Source organism: Microcaecilia unicolor, chromosome 6 (genome assembly GCF_901765095.1).
Source record: "Microcaecilia unicolor chromosome 6, aMicUni1.1, whole genome shotgun sequence".
In the NCBI taxonomy this organism is placed as follows: domain Eukaryota; kingdom Metazoa; phylum Chordata; class Amphibia; order Gymnophiona; family Siphonopidae; genus Microcaecilia; species Microcaecilia unicolor.
Window position 1 is genome coordinate 70,787,744 of NC_044036.1, and position 16,484 is coordinate 70,804,227.

Sequence of the window (16,484 nt, forward strand, 5' to 3'; positions counted from 1 at the left end):
GCATTCAAACTGAGGTCAGTACTCGGGCCTAAGCGAGCCTAGCAACTCATGAAAAAGAAAGGCAATTTCAAAAGCAGAAAATACACACAAAAAAATTTTAAATTAAAAGGTAACAGAATAAAATAAAGAGGACAGCTAAAATAATTGTGAAAGGGACAAAAAATACCCGCATGGGAAGGCACTGTTAGCAGAGAAAACACACTGAGAAGAGAACATGATGCTCCACAAAAAAAAAAAAAAAAAACACTGAGGCACTGAAAGGTCGGGAAGGCACCAGCACATGCTCAGTGGGACGCTTCTAGAAATTTCTACATTTATCTCGCTAGTCAGCACGTGCACCACTGTAAGGGGGAGCTCCGTCAGATGACCTCACCGAGATTGAGAATTCAACTTTTCTACCCAGTAGTTAAAAGTATGTACATCAGTTTCAGAACACATGTAGTTGCAGTAAAGAGACAGAGCAAGGGAATGCAGTAGGCAAGAATGTGTGCTGAGATTTCTGCCTACTGGCTACACCACTTGGTTTACTTAGGGTTACCATATGGCTCCAGAAAAAGGAGGACACATTGATCCAGTCCGGGTTTTGCTTCCATTGAAAGCAGTAGAAGTAAAACCCAGACTGGCACTGGCTCAATCTGTCCTCCTTTTTCTGGAGCCATATGGTAACCCTAGGTTTACTTCTCTAAGGCTTACCTTTCATGAAAACAATTATCAAGATCAATCAGTGCACTGGTACTAAAGCTCTGATGAATTAGAAATTGGGCTGAAAGAGTACTGTGTGAGTAAAGATTCAATATCAGTAACGTGCTCCTAATGAGTGAGACTTGTCATGTCTGTTTATGGGTGATACTGAAATGAAAAGGCTTTAAAATGATATTATGGGCCTGTTATTTTTCTAGAAAATCAGGCTTTTTCATGAAACCCTAACAGCAACAATGCTAAAAAGAATCCTTCGATAAGAAACTAGCAGTAAATTACTGTCCCTCAAGAAATGAATACTTTCCTTGTAAGTTTTCACTATTTTCTAAAAACCTACCTAATATACTTAAAAATTAAAAGTATTATAATTTTAAACATAAACACTGTCTACACTGACTACCTGCACTGTCCACCAGTTTCAGATTTTACCAGCACTTCTTTGCCAACCTCAAGATGGCCACACCGGAAAGAAAGTGTGTGTGAGTCGAATCGACAGTCCGACCGACTCGAGGGCAGCCAGCCAGTAGTATCAAGCAGGGGGTGGGATCCTTGAGTATTATCCTCCTGCGCGCTATCACTTCCGGTTGCGCTTGAATATTGTTTTGGCGCCTTTAAAATTATGTAGTAGTTTTATTTTTTCTTTCCAGTTTATTAGGCGTAGCGCGGCTGTTCTAATTGCAGTCTTAGGGAATTAGGCGAAACTATAGTTGAAAAATCTGTTCTTTGTGTTTATTAAAATAGGTGGCGGTTGTTTAAAAAATAAAAAAGTGATTTCACGTGTATGTTTCTGTCTTGTTTGTTGATGGAGGAGCTGAAACGTAATCCTGGTAAGCATGTTCATTATAGATAAGATAGTCTGTGTCAAAAAGTGTAGGGCGCCGTTTCTGTGCGTTTCCTTTTTTTGTGATAGCCGCTTTAACATTATGGTTGAGAATTATAAGGTAACGAACGTGTGATTTGGTGTTGTTATTTTTATATTTTTTTTAGGCTTGAAAGAAGATATCGAGAAACTCTATGAAGCAGTGCCTCAGCTCAGTAAAGTATTTCAAATTACGGATAAAATAGGGGAAGGTAAATTGCTAGGATTATTATTTGCATATTATATAGTTTAAATTCTAGTTGGTCACGTTATTTCAATAGCAATTGTGATAAATTAGTTTTGCTAACTTTTGAATTTGCCAAATTTGTTATCACTGATTGCTGAATCTTATTTTGTGTAATACTGTTGCAAGAATAACAATTGATACAGAATGAGGAGCAGATACTCAAAGCTGGGCGCAGAGGATTGCAATGCAAAACCCTTAAGCAGTGTTGCCAGGTGGAAAATTTTTTTCCCACCCAATCCAGCACAAAACCCGCCCAAACTCAAACCCTGCCCCTGACACCCCCACCCCCGCGTCATTAACCCCGCCGTCACCGGCCCCGCCTCCCACGTCATCGGCCCCGCCTCCTACGTCACTAACCCCGCCCAAAACGTCACTAACCCCGCCCCCGCGGCCGAAAAAGCCGCACAAAAAACCGCCCGGAAGCCCAAAAAACAGCCCAAAAAACCGCAACCCGCCGTGGGCAAAAATTTCCCGCGGCAGGTCGTGGAAAACCGCCCACCTGGCAACACTGCTCTTAAGGCAAGAGAGGAGAGGAGCGCAAAGAAAGAAAGACAGATATGGCTGCTCCAAAAAAAAAAAAAAAAAGCAAATGATGTGTGCTGTTAATTGGCTTGCCACTAACAAATCAAAAGGAGGAGGAGTGGCCTAGTGGTTAGGGTGGTGGACTTTGGTCCTGAGGAACTGAGTTTGATTCCCACTTCAGGCACAGGCAGCTCCTTGTGACTGGGCAAGTCACTTAACCCTCCATTGCCCCATGTAAGCCGCATTGAGCCTGCCATGAGTGGGAAAGTGCGGGGTACAAATGTAACAAAAAAAAAAGGAAGGGGAGGACTGTGCATAGCACATGATGTGTACACAAAGAGTTTGCAGTATGTGCCACCAGGGTTGCCATATAAAAAAAAAAAAACAAACACCCAAAACAGCCCAAAAACCGCACACACCCCACCCCTTCCATCATCAACCCCGCCCAAAACGTCACAAACCCTGCCTCTGTCACCATTAGCCGGCCGAAAACCCGCACAAAAAAACCAAAACCAGCCCAAAAAACCGCAACCCGCTGCAGGCAAAAGTTTCCTGTTGCGGAAAACCGCCCAATTGGGCGGGAAAACCGCCCATCTGGCAACCCTGTGTGCCACTCTTGTGCTCAAGTCATACCCATCCCAGACAAACCTGGAAGTGCATAAGTAGATAAGTATTGACATACTGGGAAAGATCAAAGGTCCATCAAGCCCAGCATCCTGTTTCCAACAGTGGCCAATCCAGGTCACAAATACCTGCAAGATCCCAAAAGAGTACAAAACATTTTATACTCTTATCCCAGAAATAGTGGATTTCCCCCCAAGTCCATTTAATAATGGTCTGTGGACTTTTCCTTTAGAAAGCTGACCAACCCTTTTTTAAACTCCACTAAGCTAACCAAGTTTAATTACACGTTGAGTGAAGAAAAGTTTTCTCTGATTCGTTTTAAATTTACTACATTGTAGCTTCATCGCATGCTCCCTAGTCCTAGTATTTTTGGAAAGCGTAAACAGACGCTTCACATCTACCTGTTCAGCTCCACTCATTATTTAATAGACCTCTATCATATCTCCCCTCATCTGCCTTTTCTCCAAGCTGAAGAGCCCTAGCCGCTTTAGCCTTTCCTCATAGGGAAGCACATATTGGTGCTGTTCTGCTCTTTTAAATAGGAGCCTTTCAAAAACTGAGTGCACTTCAATGTTTTGAAATGCTCATATTTAAGCACAAAAAATCAGATGCAGATTTTTGCTTTCACTTTTGGCTTTCTAGACTTGAACACATGCTTGGTTCTCATCAGCAGCACTCAAACTTGCATAGGCTTCCTTCTACTTGCAAAAGAAGGCAAAAAAAAAGTATAATGTGAAAAACTGACAAAAAAGATCTTCTGAAAACCACCTATGCTGCCCCTGAGCTGATGGTAAAATTTCAGCCTTATTGGCCATCATTTCCTTCTGTGCATTACCTGACTTTTGTGGTGCATTGGGAAGAAAACAACTTCCCAATGCACAACAAAATTGACACTGATGATTTGGTTCTGGCTTACCCTGATGCAGCTTCAAGCAAAAAGCTGGCCAGGTCTGTTCAGACGAAGTCAGGTTGACTGCTATTAAGCTAAGTATTTGCTTTAAAGATTGAATACAGAATTTAATTGAAAAATAAAGTAAAAATATTTGCAGTTTAAAAAAATTTATAGTTTAGGATATGTCTATCTGTGGAGGAAAGAGGGTTTTTGAGCCTGTTAGGTAAAGGCCCTTTATAGTCTTAGAGCTAGAAATTTACTGATCTAGACAGGGATCTGAGGCTTTTTCCTTCCTTTTTGTGCAGATATTCTTCGCAGTGCATGCTAATTAATTGCTAGTTGCATTTAAATGGATGCTTCTGAGTATCAGCATTTCAGTACAATTTGCAGCAGTGTTTAGTACACACATTAACACTTGAGCTCAAGTCCTTTGAGTATTGTGTGCACAATATGTATGAAGGTCAGGTGCTAGCAGCTTTTTAAAGCTGATGTTTACTTTTCTCCAGGGCCAATGCTCAGAACTAAGGTCCAAATGCTTAAAACTCTGGCGCTGTACAATACCACTCTTGTACCGCTGAAAAAGAACTTCCCTATGCTAAGTACTAATGATATGCAAATGTTATATGCATTGTTAGCGCTGAGCATTGGGAAGTAAGGAAGGGGGGACGTGCCAGGAACTGTGCGTTCTTGTGCTTCTACTGAACAGCGCCTTCCTGCAAGGTTTGCAGGCAGGCACCAGTGAGACAAACAGAAGTTTATTGCTGTTATTGCTGACAGGCAGACTGGAATTTTGGCAGGTCCAGAGGATGAGGGCTGGGATCTTCTGCTGGAATTATAAAGTTGAGGAGGGTCTCTGGAGACTGGAAAGCAGGGGTGAGGGTGTTGAACCAGTGTGCTATGGTGATGCCGCTTTGAAGTTAAACCAGTAGATGGCTGTAAAGCAAGTGGGAGAGGGCTCGTAGTGCTTTCAACATGTGTACATGATTGGCTGAAAAGCAAGCTGCTGCCCAGTGTAGCTGGGGGAGAGAGACTGGATAGATGGTACACCTGACACCCTTACGCCAGCTGTGAGCTGGCATGGGAATTACAGTGGTAGAAGCGCCCTTCTGAGGTGCACAGTTCTCTGAGCATTGGTGATGAATAGGAAAGTACCCCATCAGCATACTTTTGAATAAATTAGCATGCCCGTTGCTGGAAGCCGGTGAGCTTGTTGGTTCATGCGCTTGCCAGCTCTCAGCATTCAGCACTAGCAAATGCTGGTGCTAGTCTGTCGATAATGGCCTCTAGCACCCACGTTTGCTTCTGAGTATCGGGGGCCTAGAATGTGACTCCGACTTCTGTTATAAAAACATTGCTGTAGTGCAAATTAAATTAAGCTGTGTCTTTCGCATTTCTCTTTTACTTGTTCTGTGACTTTTTTTAACTATTCCATTATTTTCTGAGTAAAATGTTGGACGTCGTATTATTAAAATAAAGTTTAAAGCTAAAGAGGTAGACATTTGATGTCAGTGTGATGTACTATTTAATATTAAACCAGGAGGAAAAAAACCTGAGCAATCTGACTGTTATTTTTGTTTCATTTGTACCCCGCGCTTTCCCACTCATGGCAGGCTCAATGCGGCTTACATGGGGCAATGGAGGGTTAAGTGACTTGCTGTTACGCTCTGCTACACTTCTCCGGGATGGGTCGGTTTATGTTTCCTAACCTGGCAGCCGTCTTCCGGCTTGGAGCAAGAGCAGCAGCCATCTTGGCTAGCTCAGGAGGGGGCAGCCATCTTGTCTAAACGAGAACAGGAAGGAACTCCATATCTGGTCGTGGGAGGATCTCCTATGGGGGCTGCCATGTTGGATGCACCTGAGTTTGGTTTGCTCCGATTGCTTCACTATTTAAAGCACTGCCTCCAGCCTTCTTTGCTTCGGCCTCAATTGTTCTGAGGAGTTGCTATTGGAGTGCTGTTCGCCAGCTATCTCCTGTTCCTGATTTCCTGTGTACCGGACCTTGGCTATTTCTTGGATTTTGCTTGTTTGCCTCCTTGACCCTGGACTGATTTTTGACTATTCTTGCCTATTTGGAGTTCTGGTGCTGGACTGTGTCTGTATTCCTGCCATCCTGGTCAGCGGCTGTGCAATCCCGCCGGTTCCAGAAGTCCTGGTGGCCACCTGCAGCTGAGAGCTCAACTCTCGGTGAACGGTGGTCGCTTCCCAGGTGAAGCTAGGGGTTGTCTGGCTGCCTGACCGAGTACGGCATCTCTCCATCTTCGCCGTGCTCAGTCGGGGCACAAGGGCTCACACATATCCAGTCATAACAGTAGGCCGAAGCCATGAGCTCGCCAGACAGGTCCGAGCTGTCTCACCTGGCTCAGGTTCTCCATCAGCAGCAGGAGCAACTAACCCTCCTGTCCAGCACTTGCAGGAGGTCTGCAGTCAGCTACCAGGACTCCAGTGGCTGTGGCCCCTCCAGGCTCTAGAGCGGAGACTTCCGCTGCACGTCTGCGACTTCCAGAGCCACCTCGTTTTGACGGTACTCCCGCAGCTTGCCAGGGGTTCCTGAACCAGTGTCAGATCCTGTTTGAGCTGCAACCGGAGGCTTTCCCGTCTGACAAAATAAAGGTGACCTACATCATCTCCCTGCTTTCCGGTGCCGCGCTGGCTTGGGCGTTCCCGCTGTGGGAACAGCGGAGTCCGGTTCTGGCAAACCTGGAGGAGTTCTTGTGGCAGTTCTGGATGGTATTCGACATTCCTGGCCGACCTTCTTCTGCCTCAGGGGAGCTGCTGCGGATCCAGCAGGGCTCCGGGTCAGTTGGGGTGTATGCCATCCGGTTTCGTACCCTGGCCGCGGAACTCAGGTGGAACCAGGAGGCCTTAACAGCCATTTCCTTAGCATCCCTCCGGACCGGACCAGGATTGAACTGTTGGGTTGTGCCCGCCTACCAGCAGGTGGAGACTGACTCTAGAGAGCCAATAGGAGCCCTGGCCATGTGACCTTAGCCCCAGTATTTTCTCAGTCTCTCAGCAGGTAGAAAGTGAGCCCATTAGTCTCTCTCTCTTTTTGTCTATAAGATATTACAGATATATTTATAATACTTCTTCTGTGCCTGGAATCGTAATTAGAGGCTTGACAGGGTTTCTTTTCTTTCTTTGACAGCCTCTGGGGTGTTAAACTCGGGTGTCTCGAGTCCACCCCCCTTCCTCCCCATCTCCCTGGCTTAGCAGGGAAGGGCCGTCCCTTTCTCTGGAAAGGTGTACCGTCTTTGGGAGAGGCAGCCACTTTTAATAGGCAGCTGTTTTTAAAGAATTAAATCAAGTAAAAGAAAATTTAAAAAATTAATTCAAATGAAAGGAATTTAAATGAAGTAGTTTTTGCTTTCCCCAGGCTTTATAACGAGCAGGTAGCTCTTCTGTCTTATTCTGTTTGAAGAGTCTTTATTTTCTTTTCTGGCGGAGCTATTTAAAAAAAAAAAAGTGAAAAGTCAGCGGCTGTGACTTTAATCGGCGGTTTTTTTTTTTTTTTTGTTATCTTCATTATTTTTCCTCTGCTATCCGGCGTTGTTAGCGGCGGTAGTTGTAAAAAAAAAAGAGAGAGGCGCGAACTGTTAAGCGCGTGCTCGCTCTTGGACGGGTCTGTATAGCTTGGGAGCTATATTGACTGTTCCTGTCGGGCCAGAGGCTAAACCATGTTTTGTGCGGCATCGGAGGTTATCTGTTTTTCGGCGGCACGGATTTCCTGCTTCTTCGTCGGTCCAGTCAGTGGTTTTCTCCCCCTAACTTTATTCTTCTCATTTTGGCGCGCTTGGCCGCCATTGTTTTGCCTGCAGCTGCAATTTCCCTTGACGCGGCAGCATTTTTCTGCTTTTACTGTGTTTGTCTGTTTGTGCAATGGAAAGGAGATATTGTTTCTCCGGTAGTTGGGGCAATTGGTAGTATATTTTCCCCGCAATTAATTTTTACACCTATTTTTCAAGCAATTTAAAAAAAAAAAAAAAAAAACGAGATGCTACGATGCGAATGGCGCTCATTTTGTTTTTCCCTCTGTTTTTTCTCCGTCGGGGACTTTTTGGTTGCTAGTAATGTTGTGAATTAAAGTGCAGCTCAGTTGGCGATTTCTTTGTTCTTGGCAAGACTCCGATTCAAAGTGCAGCTCAGTCGGGAATTCTCTGTTTTAGACATTGGGGCGAATTAAATTATATCTCAGCTCCAAAATAACCATTTTCCTATTCCTTTCCCTTGTGTGTGATGATTGGAGGAAAGGTCTTCGCTATTGTCTAGCGCAGTTTTTATGGAGGTCCAGTGTGCGTCACTCTGTCTCTTTCTCATTTCCTGGTGATTAGGACTACATTGTCTAATAATTGATTAGTACTTTACAAATCTGGCCATAATATCTTAGTTCCTTTCAAGCATTTCCCTTCATGGCTATGATGTTATACAGTGTTTTAAGAACTTAACAAACATTTTCTATGGCATAGGCTATCTGGTTCAGGTGCCATTGTTTGGTACTTTACAATGCTGGACATAAGATCTTAATTCCTTTCAGGAAATTTTCCTCCGTGGCTATGTTCTTATACAGTGTTTTAAGATCTTAACAAACGTTCTCTAGAGCGTAGGCTATATGGTTCAGATGCCATGTGCAATGAAATACATTGTCTGATACTCAATTGTTGCGTACTTTACAATTCTGGACATAAGGTCTTACTTCCTTTCAGCAATTTTCTTTCATGGCTATGTGTTCTCTTTGGCATAGCAGATGACAGCTGCATAGGCTACATGGTTCAGATGGTTCTCATATTCTAGGAGACTCAGTCCTGTCTACCGAGCACCCAGTTTTCTCAGCTGCTTTAGACAGCATGTTTTATTCACGTCTTCTCTACTTTCCAACTGTCTTGGAGTTTCTCATGTGTTATCTTAGTTTTCTTCTAGGACTTACAAGATATATGTCCACTTAAGGAGTAAAGTTATCCGGTCAATTTGCATTTTCTCCCACTTAAGGATAGTGGGAGGTCCTCACGCCATCTACTTGTATTTTTGTTTCCTCTATCTATTCAGCCTGGGCACATGGTAAACATTCTGGTTTTGTCCAGTATGACCATCCATAACATCTGCTATCCCTTTCTCTTCCTTACAGATTTTAGGGTCTTGTTTCAAGCTTTTTTGACGTCAGGTACAGTCTTGTCTCCTGTGGCACAAATTCACCACCTTTTCCGTAATAGGTATTTTCCAAGTCTATTCCTTTTCATTTTATTCTTCCTCTCTCCAGAGTTTTTTTCTCTTGGAAGGAGATTCACTCATTTTCTGTGCATTTTTTGCCATAAGGGCATAAATGTTGCCATAATGGGAAAGGCCAAGAGTCCCCATCCTGGTTTCAGATGGGGTCAATCCAGATGGCAAATACCACATTCATATCTCGTGAGTGTGCGTCTGTTCATCTCTCTACATCTCAGTGAGGAAGGAGGCATGACATGATACGAGGTTTGGGGAGATCCGGTAATATTAAAGGCCAGTGTGTCTCAGTCCACGCTCAACATATGGTGATCCTTTCATTTTCATTCTATACGTCCTCACTCCAGACCTTCCTTTCAATTGGAAGGGGATTCTTTCACTTCCTGTGCATTTTTGCTATTAGTATATGAGTATTGTCATAAGGGGAAAGTCTAAGAGTCCATTAAGCCCAGCATCCTGTTCTCAGTTGTGGTCAATCCAGGTTGCAAGTACCACATTCATTTCTTATGGGTGTGGGTCAGTACATCTTAGTACATCTCAGTATAGGAGGAATAATGTCCATGATACGAGGATGATGAGAAGGTCCTCATTACCAGTTTTCTTGCCCTGCTCTTCGGTCTCGCGTCGGCTCCGCACACTTTTGTCTTAAGTTATGGTCGTAGTAGCGGCGCTCATGAAACTACGTCTCGTCGTTTCATCCTTTCCATAGATGTCTGGTTCATTACAGACAGTCTTATTGGCAGAGTTGTCAGGTCAAGCAACGGGTGGTGCATTTCGGGCACACCCTAGGTTATGGGGTGCTTGTAGCCAGGTCTCTCATTTGATCTCTCTTTTGAGCTCTCGTGTGATCTCATTAGATTTCGTAGCATGTCTCTATTTTTTCTCTCTTTGTTTAGTCAAGTTGGCGCAGACTGTTTTTGTCTTCTGTACAAGCGTCCCACTTTCTGTTTTCTCTGGATGTTCTTGGGCCTTCGGCCATTACCTTGCTCTATTTTGCAGAGTAAAATTTTACTTTCTAGCTTCCAAGAAGGAATTTTTTCTTCATTCACTTTGGAGTCTCGGTTGTCTTTTTTGGGCAGCTTTTCACTCTGTCAATTTCGTGACCATTGAAAAAAAAACAAAAAAACAGTTCTCAGTGGATAGTACCTTAAGGGGAGGTCCCAGTTCTACAACTATTTCTTTTCGCTCTGACCTTCCATGTGACTCGCTTACTCTCTTGCTAAAAAGACTTGTCAGCGGCAGAGATAGATGCCCTCTCGTATCCAGATATTTATCTCGGATGGAATCCCTCCGCTCAGTTGGCCTCTGTATTCTCACTAGTGCAGCACTTGGGTCTGGTGGTTGAGATTGAGCATTCTTCCTGCAAGTATGCCGGGAGCATATACACAGTGAGCAGTTTTTTGATGGCTGCATCTGTGAAAATATATATGTATATTTATAGTTCTACTACATAAGTACATATGTAATTCCACACTGGGAAAAGCTCAAAGGTCCTATCAAGCCCACATTTCTGTCCACGGCCAATCCAGACCATGAGCACCTGGCTAGATTCCTAAACGTACAAACATTATATGCATGTTGTTCCTGGAACTGTGTAGTGTTTTATGGACTTCTATATGTATCTAACAGATGAAAGGTACTAACAAGTGTCTACTGTTGATTTATTCCCGTTTTCACTAATTGGGGTCTACGACAAGAGTCTCAGGTGATTGGCTTGCAGAGGCAACAGCTACAGATGATTCTTTCTCTCTCATTTGAATTGTGCTCTGAGATATGTTTTCTTCATGTTGGGTAACTGCAGCGGCTGTCAGTTTATTTGGACCTTCAGTCTAGTTTGCAGCAGGGATTTAGGTACCTTCTTCTTCTGCATAGTATTTAACTGCATTCTTGTTTTTACCTATTTCGCTTCTAGTGATCAGGTACTTTCTCACTGACAGGCTTTACATACTTCCAATCTGTTGCTAGGTCAGCAATAGTCTACGATATCTGTAGTATTGTACTTCAGGATTTCGGTTTCCAGTTTCTCAGCTGAGGTAGATTCATTGCAGTTTTTTGTTGCCAGGCGGCTCTGCTTCTACCTTTGCCATCCTTCTTTCAGTCATTTTTTCTCGAGTCTCTCTGTCCTTTGCGGTAGGGGACAATATATAGCAGCCACTTTGTAGGGGACAATGTTCAGCGTCGCTTGGACTTTTCAGTTTCAGCTTTTTTGCTTTGTAGTCATTCTATTTAGTTTATTGGCGGTTCTTGGATCGTCAAGCTTTTGGCTTCGTATTCATCCTAGTTTGGGTGTCTTCAGGGACTCTACCGCATTCTCAATGTCTGTCCCTCCCGTAAGATTACTGCTTTGGTACTTCCCAACAGTCCAATCCTGGTCCGGTCCGGAGGGATGCTAAGGAAGGAGAAATTAGATCTTACCTGCTAATTTGCTTTCCTTTAGTCCCTCCGGACCGGACCAGGCCCCTCCCATGTTCTATCAACTCTTTAGATTCTTTTATTAAGTTTGGAAGTGTATTCATTCCTTTACCACACGTGGAATGTTTAAAAAAACAAAACAGATGATACTGTGTATGTATATATATATATATATATATATATATATATATATATATAATATATAAAAAAAACTTTGCGTGGTCCATACCACTTCTCTGGTGGTTGCTGGTGAGCTCGGTTGCTGGAATATATATAAAACCTTAATGGGTCATAGCACTTCTCTGGTGGTTGCTGGTGAGCTCGGTTGCTGGAATATATATAAAACCTTAATGGGTCATACCACTTTTCTGGTGAGAGTTGCTGGTGAGCTCGGTTGCTGGAATATATATAAAACCTTAATGGGTCATACCACTTCTCTGGTGAGAGTTGCTGGTGAGCTCAGTTGCTGGAATATATATATATAAAACCTTAATGGGTCATACCACTTCTTTGGTGAGAGTTGCTGGTGAGCTCAGTTGATGGAATATATATGAAACCTTAAGTGAGTCATACCACTTCTCTGGTGAGAGTTGCTGGTGAGCTCAGTTGATGGAATATATATGAAACCTTAAGTGAGTCATACCACTTCTCTGGTGAGAGTTGCTGGTGAGCTCTAGTACTCGGTTTTGCCGAGGAATTTGTGGCTGCTAGGATTCCATACGGCACAGAAGTTCTTTCTTTCTTTCCTGCTTTGTTATTCAAATACTGAGGCTAAGGTCACATGGCCAGGGCTCGTATTGGCTCTCTAGAGTCAGAGTTTTTTCTCAGTCTCCACCTGCTGGTAGGCGGGCACAGCCCAACAGTCCAATCCTGGTCCGGTCCGGAGGGATTAAAGGAAAGCAAATTAGCAGGTAAGATCTAATTTCTCCTTTCTGGCAGGGTCTGGACGGCCAGATAAAAGATGAATTGGCTGGCAGAGAGATTCCCGCTACTTTGGATGCCCTTATTGCACTCTGCACAAGAATCGATATCCGGTTCCAGGAGTGAGCCCAGGAGAGGGCCACGCAGCCGGTACCGCAGAAATCCAGAGACCTTCCCCGCCGCCCGGAGACCTCTAGGGTCCTCAAAGAGGGTTCGGAAGGAACCGAGGAGGTACCCATGGTGATGGGCCGGCATCGCCTGTCCAAGAAGGAGAGGGCCCGTCGTCTCCAGAATCAGCTATGCCTGTACTGTGGGCAGGCCGGGCATTTCACAGGCACCTGCCCGAATAAGCCTGGGAAGTCGGGAAACACTCCGGACCGAGCCCTGTGAAGGGGGTGGCTCTGGGCCGGTTATCTTCCCTTCCAGATAATCTGCTCTCGGTCCCTGTACTGCTCCGTGGAGAGGGGTTCCAGGGCCAGACAATGGCCTTGCTGGATTCCGGGGCAGGGGGAAACTTCATAGACGCCGAGTTCCTGTCCCAGTTGGGGGGCTCTTCGGTGCCCTGTCAACCAGCTCTCAGGGTTACCTCCATCCAGGGGGACAGTCTTCCCTGGATGATCACCCGAATTACTTCACCCCTTGGTATGCAGGTGGTGGCACTTCATCAGGAGGAGATCCAGTTTCTGGTGCTCTCCCGAGCTATTCACCCGGTGATCCTTGGTCTACCCTGGCTTCGCCTCCACGCCCCAGTTATTGATTGGTCTACCGGGGAGATCAGACAATGGGGTTCCTGTTGCTCCCAGCACTGTCTTCAGCAGGTCAAGCTGCCCGTTCCTGTCTGCTCCGCCCAGCTCCAGACTCCGCAGGGGAGATCGCCTGGGCTGCCAGAGGAATACCAGGATTTCCTGGATGTATTCAGCGCACAGGCTGCAGACACTCTTCCTACCCATTGGACTTTTGATTATGCGATTGACCTGCTTCCAGGAACCAATCCGCCCAGGGGACGCCTGTACACCTTGTCCCGGGAGGAATCTCAGGCCATGCGAGTTTACGTCCATGAGAACCTACTAAAGGGGTTCATTCGGCCCTCTACCTCGCCAGCAGGGGCCGGCTTCTTCTTCGTGTCCAAGAAGGACGGGTCTCTTCGGCCCTGCATCGATTACCGGGACCTAAACAAGATCACCATTAAGAACCGGTACCCGCTCCCACTCATCCCAGAGCTGTTTGACCGGTTACAAGGGGCCAAGATTTTCATGAAGTTGGACTTGCGAGGGGCCTATAACCTGGTGCGGCTCAGGGAGGGTGATGAGTGGAAGACGGCGTTTAACACCCACGAGGGGCATTTTGAATACCTAGTGATGCCATTCGGTCTCTGTAATGCCCCTGCGGTGTTTCAGAATTTTCTGAACTACATCTTCCAGGATCTGCTATACTTCTCCGTCATAGTGTACCTTGACGATATCTTGATTTTCTCACCCTCATTGCCGCAGCACATCACACACGTCCGCACAGTGTTACAGCGACTCAGGGAGCACCGGCTATACGCCAAGTTGGAAAAGTGCTCTTTTCACCAGCAGAGACTTCCTTTCCTGGGATACATTGTCTCATCCACCGGGCTGCAGATGGACCCATATAAGCTGAAGGCGATCCGCAACTGGCCGGTACCCCAGGGTCTTCGGGCTTTACAGAGATTCCTGGGGTTTGCCAATTACTACCGGCAGTTTATCCAGGACTACTCCCTGATCACGGCTCCTCTGACGACCCTCACTAGGAAGGGGGCTGATGTGAAGAACTGGACGCTGTAGGCTCTCGCTGCTTTCACCACCTTGAAGGACGCCTTCCTCTCTGCTCCGGTACTCCGCAGTCCGGACCCAACCAAGCCGTTCCTGGTAGAGGTGGACGCCTGCTCCTTGGGAACAGGGGCTGTACTCTCCCAGACATCCGCATCCAGGAAGAAACATCCCTGCTTCTTTTTCTCCCGCAAGTTCACCCCAGCGGAGCGGAACTACACAGTAAGGGACCGGGAGCTCCTGGCGCTTAAGTTGGCTTTTGAGGAGTGGCGTTTCTTGTTGGAGGGAGCAGCACACCCAGTCACGGTAATAACGGATCACAAGAACCTCTTGTACTTGCAGAACGCCACCAAACTGAACCCTCGCCAGGCCCGGTGGTCTTTGTTTTTCGCCCGGTTTGACTTCCGTCTGATCTTCAGGCCGGGCAAGAAGAAGTCTCTCAGCTTCGAGGCTCCGGAGGACCAGGAGGAGCCCTGCCCAATGCTGAATCCGGCATGAATTCCCTCCATGTCCGGGGCCAGTGCCGCTTGCCAGAAGGCCGTTCCGGTGGGTCTCCGTAGGAAGGTGCTGCGCTGGGGGCACGCGTCCGAATTTGCCGGACACTTTGGTTTCCACAAGACCTTACATCTGATCTCCCGATCGTATTGGTGGCCCCGGATGGTGCAGGATGTTCTCCAATACGTGTCTACCTGTCCGGTGTGCGCCCGAACTAAGTCTTCACTTCAGAAGCAGTGAGGGCTGATGGAGCCCATGCCGATACCACAGCAGCCATGGGAGGACCTGTCCATGGATTTCATCACCGACCTGCCACCCTCGCAAGGCAATACGGTCATCTGGGTAGTGATCGACTGGTTCTCCAAGATGGCCCACTTCATTCCTATGAAGGCTTTACCCACTGCCGCTACCCTTGCCGCAAACTTCATCACACACATCTTCCGGCTCCATGGACTGCCACAGAGGATCATTAGTGACCGAGGCTCGCAGTTTACCTCGTTCTTCTGGAAAACTTTGTGTTCAGCTTTTGGGGTTACCACTTTATTCTCGTCTGCATATCACCCCCAGACCAGTGGTATGGTGGAGCGGGTCAACCAAACTGTGAAGGTGTTCCTCCGGGCATACTCTAACCAACGCCAGGATGACTGGTCTACTCTGCTACCCTGGGCTGAATTTGCCTATAATAACAGTCTGCATTCGGCCTCCCGGACGACACCTTTCAGCACCATCTATGGATGCCACCCGCGTCTACCTCTGCCAATTTTCTCCGCAGAAGTTCCACCTCAGGTGCAGTCCACAGCGCGTTCCTTTCAGGAAGCTTGGAAGAAGGTCCAGGATCAGCTACGACGGGCAGCGGTCAAGGCCAAGGAGACCTATGACCGTAGAAGACAAGCAGCTCCCACATTCCTGCCGGGAGAAAAAGTATGGTTGAGCACCCGATACCTGAAACTGCGGCTCCCATCTCTGAAGTTTGCTCCCCGATTCATTGGACCTTTTGCTGTACGATCCAGGATAGGAGCAGTGACTTACCGGTTGCACCTACCCAGCCAACTCCGGGTGCACAATGCCTTTCATGTGTCCCTCCTGAAACCTTTCCGCAGGTCCAAGTAGCATCCTGAACCCAAGAAGGTGACCGTGCCTGAGAGTGATCCAGAGTATGAGGTGGATCGCATCCTGGATTCCAAGCGTCGTGGAAGGAAGCTGTACTATCTCCTCGCCTGGAAGCATTTTGGACCGGAGGATAACTCCTGGGAGCCGGCGGCCAATGTGCATGCTCCAGATCTGATCCGGGAGTTCCACACTCATCATCCTGCTAAGCCCAGACCAAACCGGTGAGGGGGATATCTTTCCGGAGGGGGTACTGTTACGCTCTGCTACACTTCTCCGGGATGGGTCGGTTTCTGTTTCCTAACCCGGCAGCCATCTTGGCTAGCTCAGGAGGTGGCAGCCATCTTGTCTAAATGAGAACAGGAAGGAACTCCATATCTGGTCGTGGGAGGATCTCCTATGGGGGCTGCCATGTTGGATGCACCTGAGTTTGGTTTGCTCCGATTGCTTCACTATTTAAAGCACTGCCTCCAGCCTTCTTTGCTTCGGCCTCAATTGTTCTGAGGAGTTGCTGTTGGAGTGCTGTTCGCCAGCTATCTCCTGTTCCTGATTTCCTGTGTACCGGACCTTGGCTATTTCTTGGATTTTGCTTGTTTGCCTCCTTGACCCTGGACTGATTTTTGACTATTCTTGCCTATTTGGAGTTCTGGTGCTGGACTGTGTCTGTATTCCTGCCATCCTGGTCAGCGGCTGTGCAACCCC

At 46.5% G+C, this 16,484-nt stretch overlaps 1 protein-coding gene across 2 annotated transcripts in view; it reads left to right on the top strand.

Moving 5' to 3' along the window:
- The first annotated feature begins 1,324 nt into the window (after positions 1 to 1,324).
- CDC7 (cell division cycle 7) overlaps positions 1,325 to 16,484 on the top strand; it is a 158,559-nt gene continuing 143,399 nt past the window's right edge. For both annotated transcript variants that reach the window (XM_030207286.1, XM_030207287.1), the window contains exons 1-2: positions 1,325 to 1,526; positions 1,687 to 1,770. In XM_030207286.1, the coding sequence (XP_030063146.1) occupies positions 1,481 to 1,526; positions 1,687 to 1,770 (130 nt within the window). In that variant the 5' untranslated portion in view covers positions 1,325 to 1,480. The remainder of the gene's footprint in view (positions 1,527 to 1,686; positions 1,771 to 16,484) is intronic.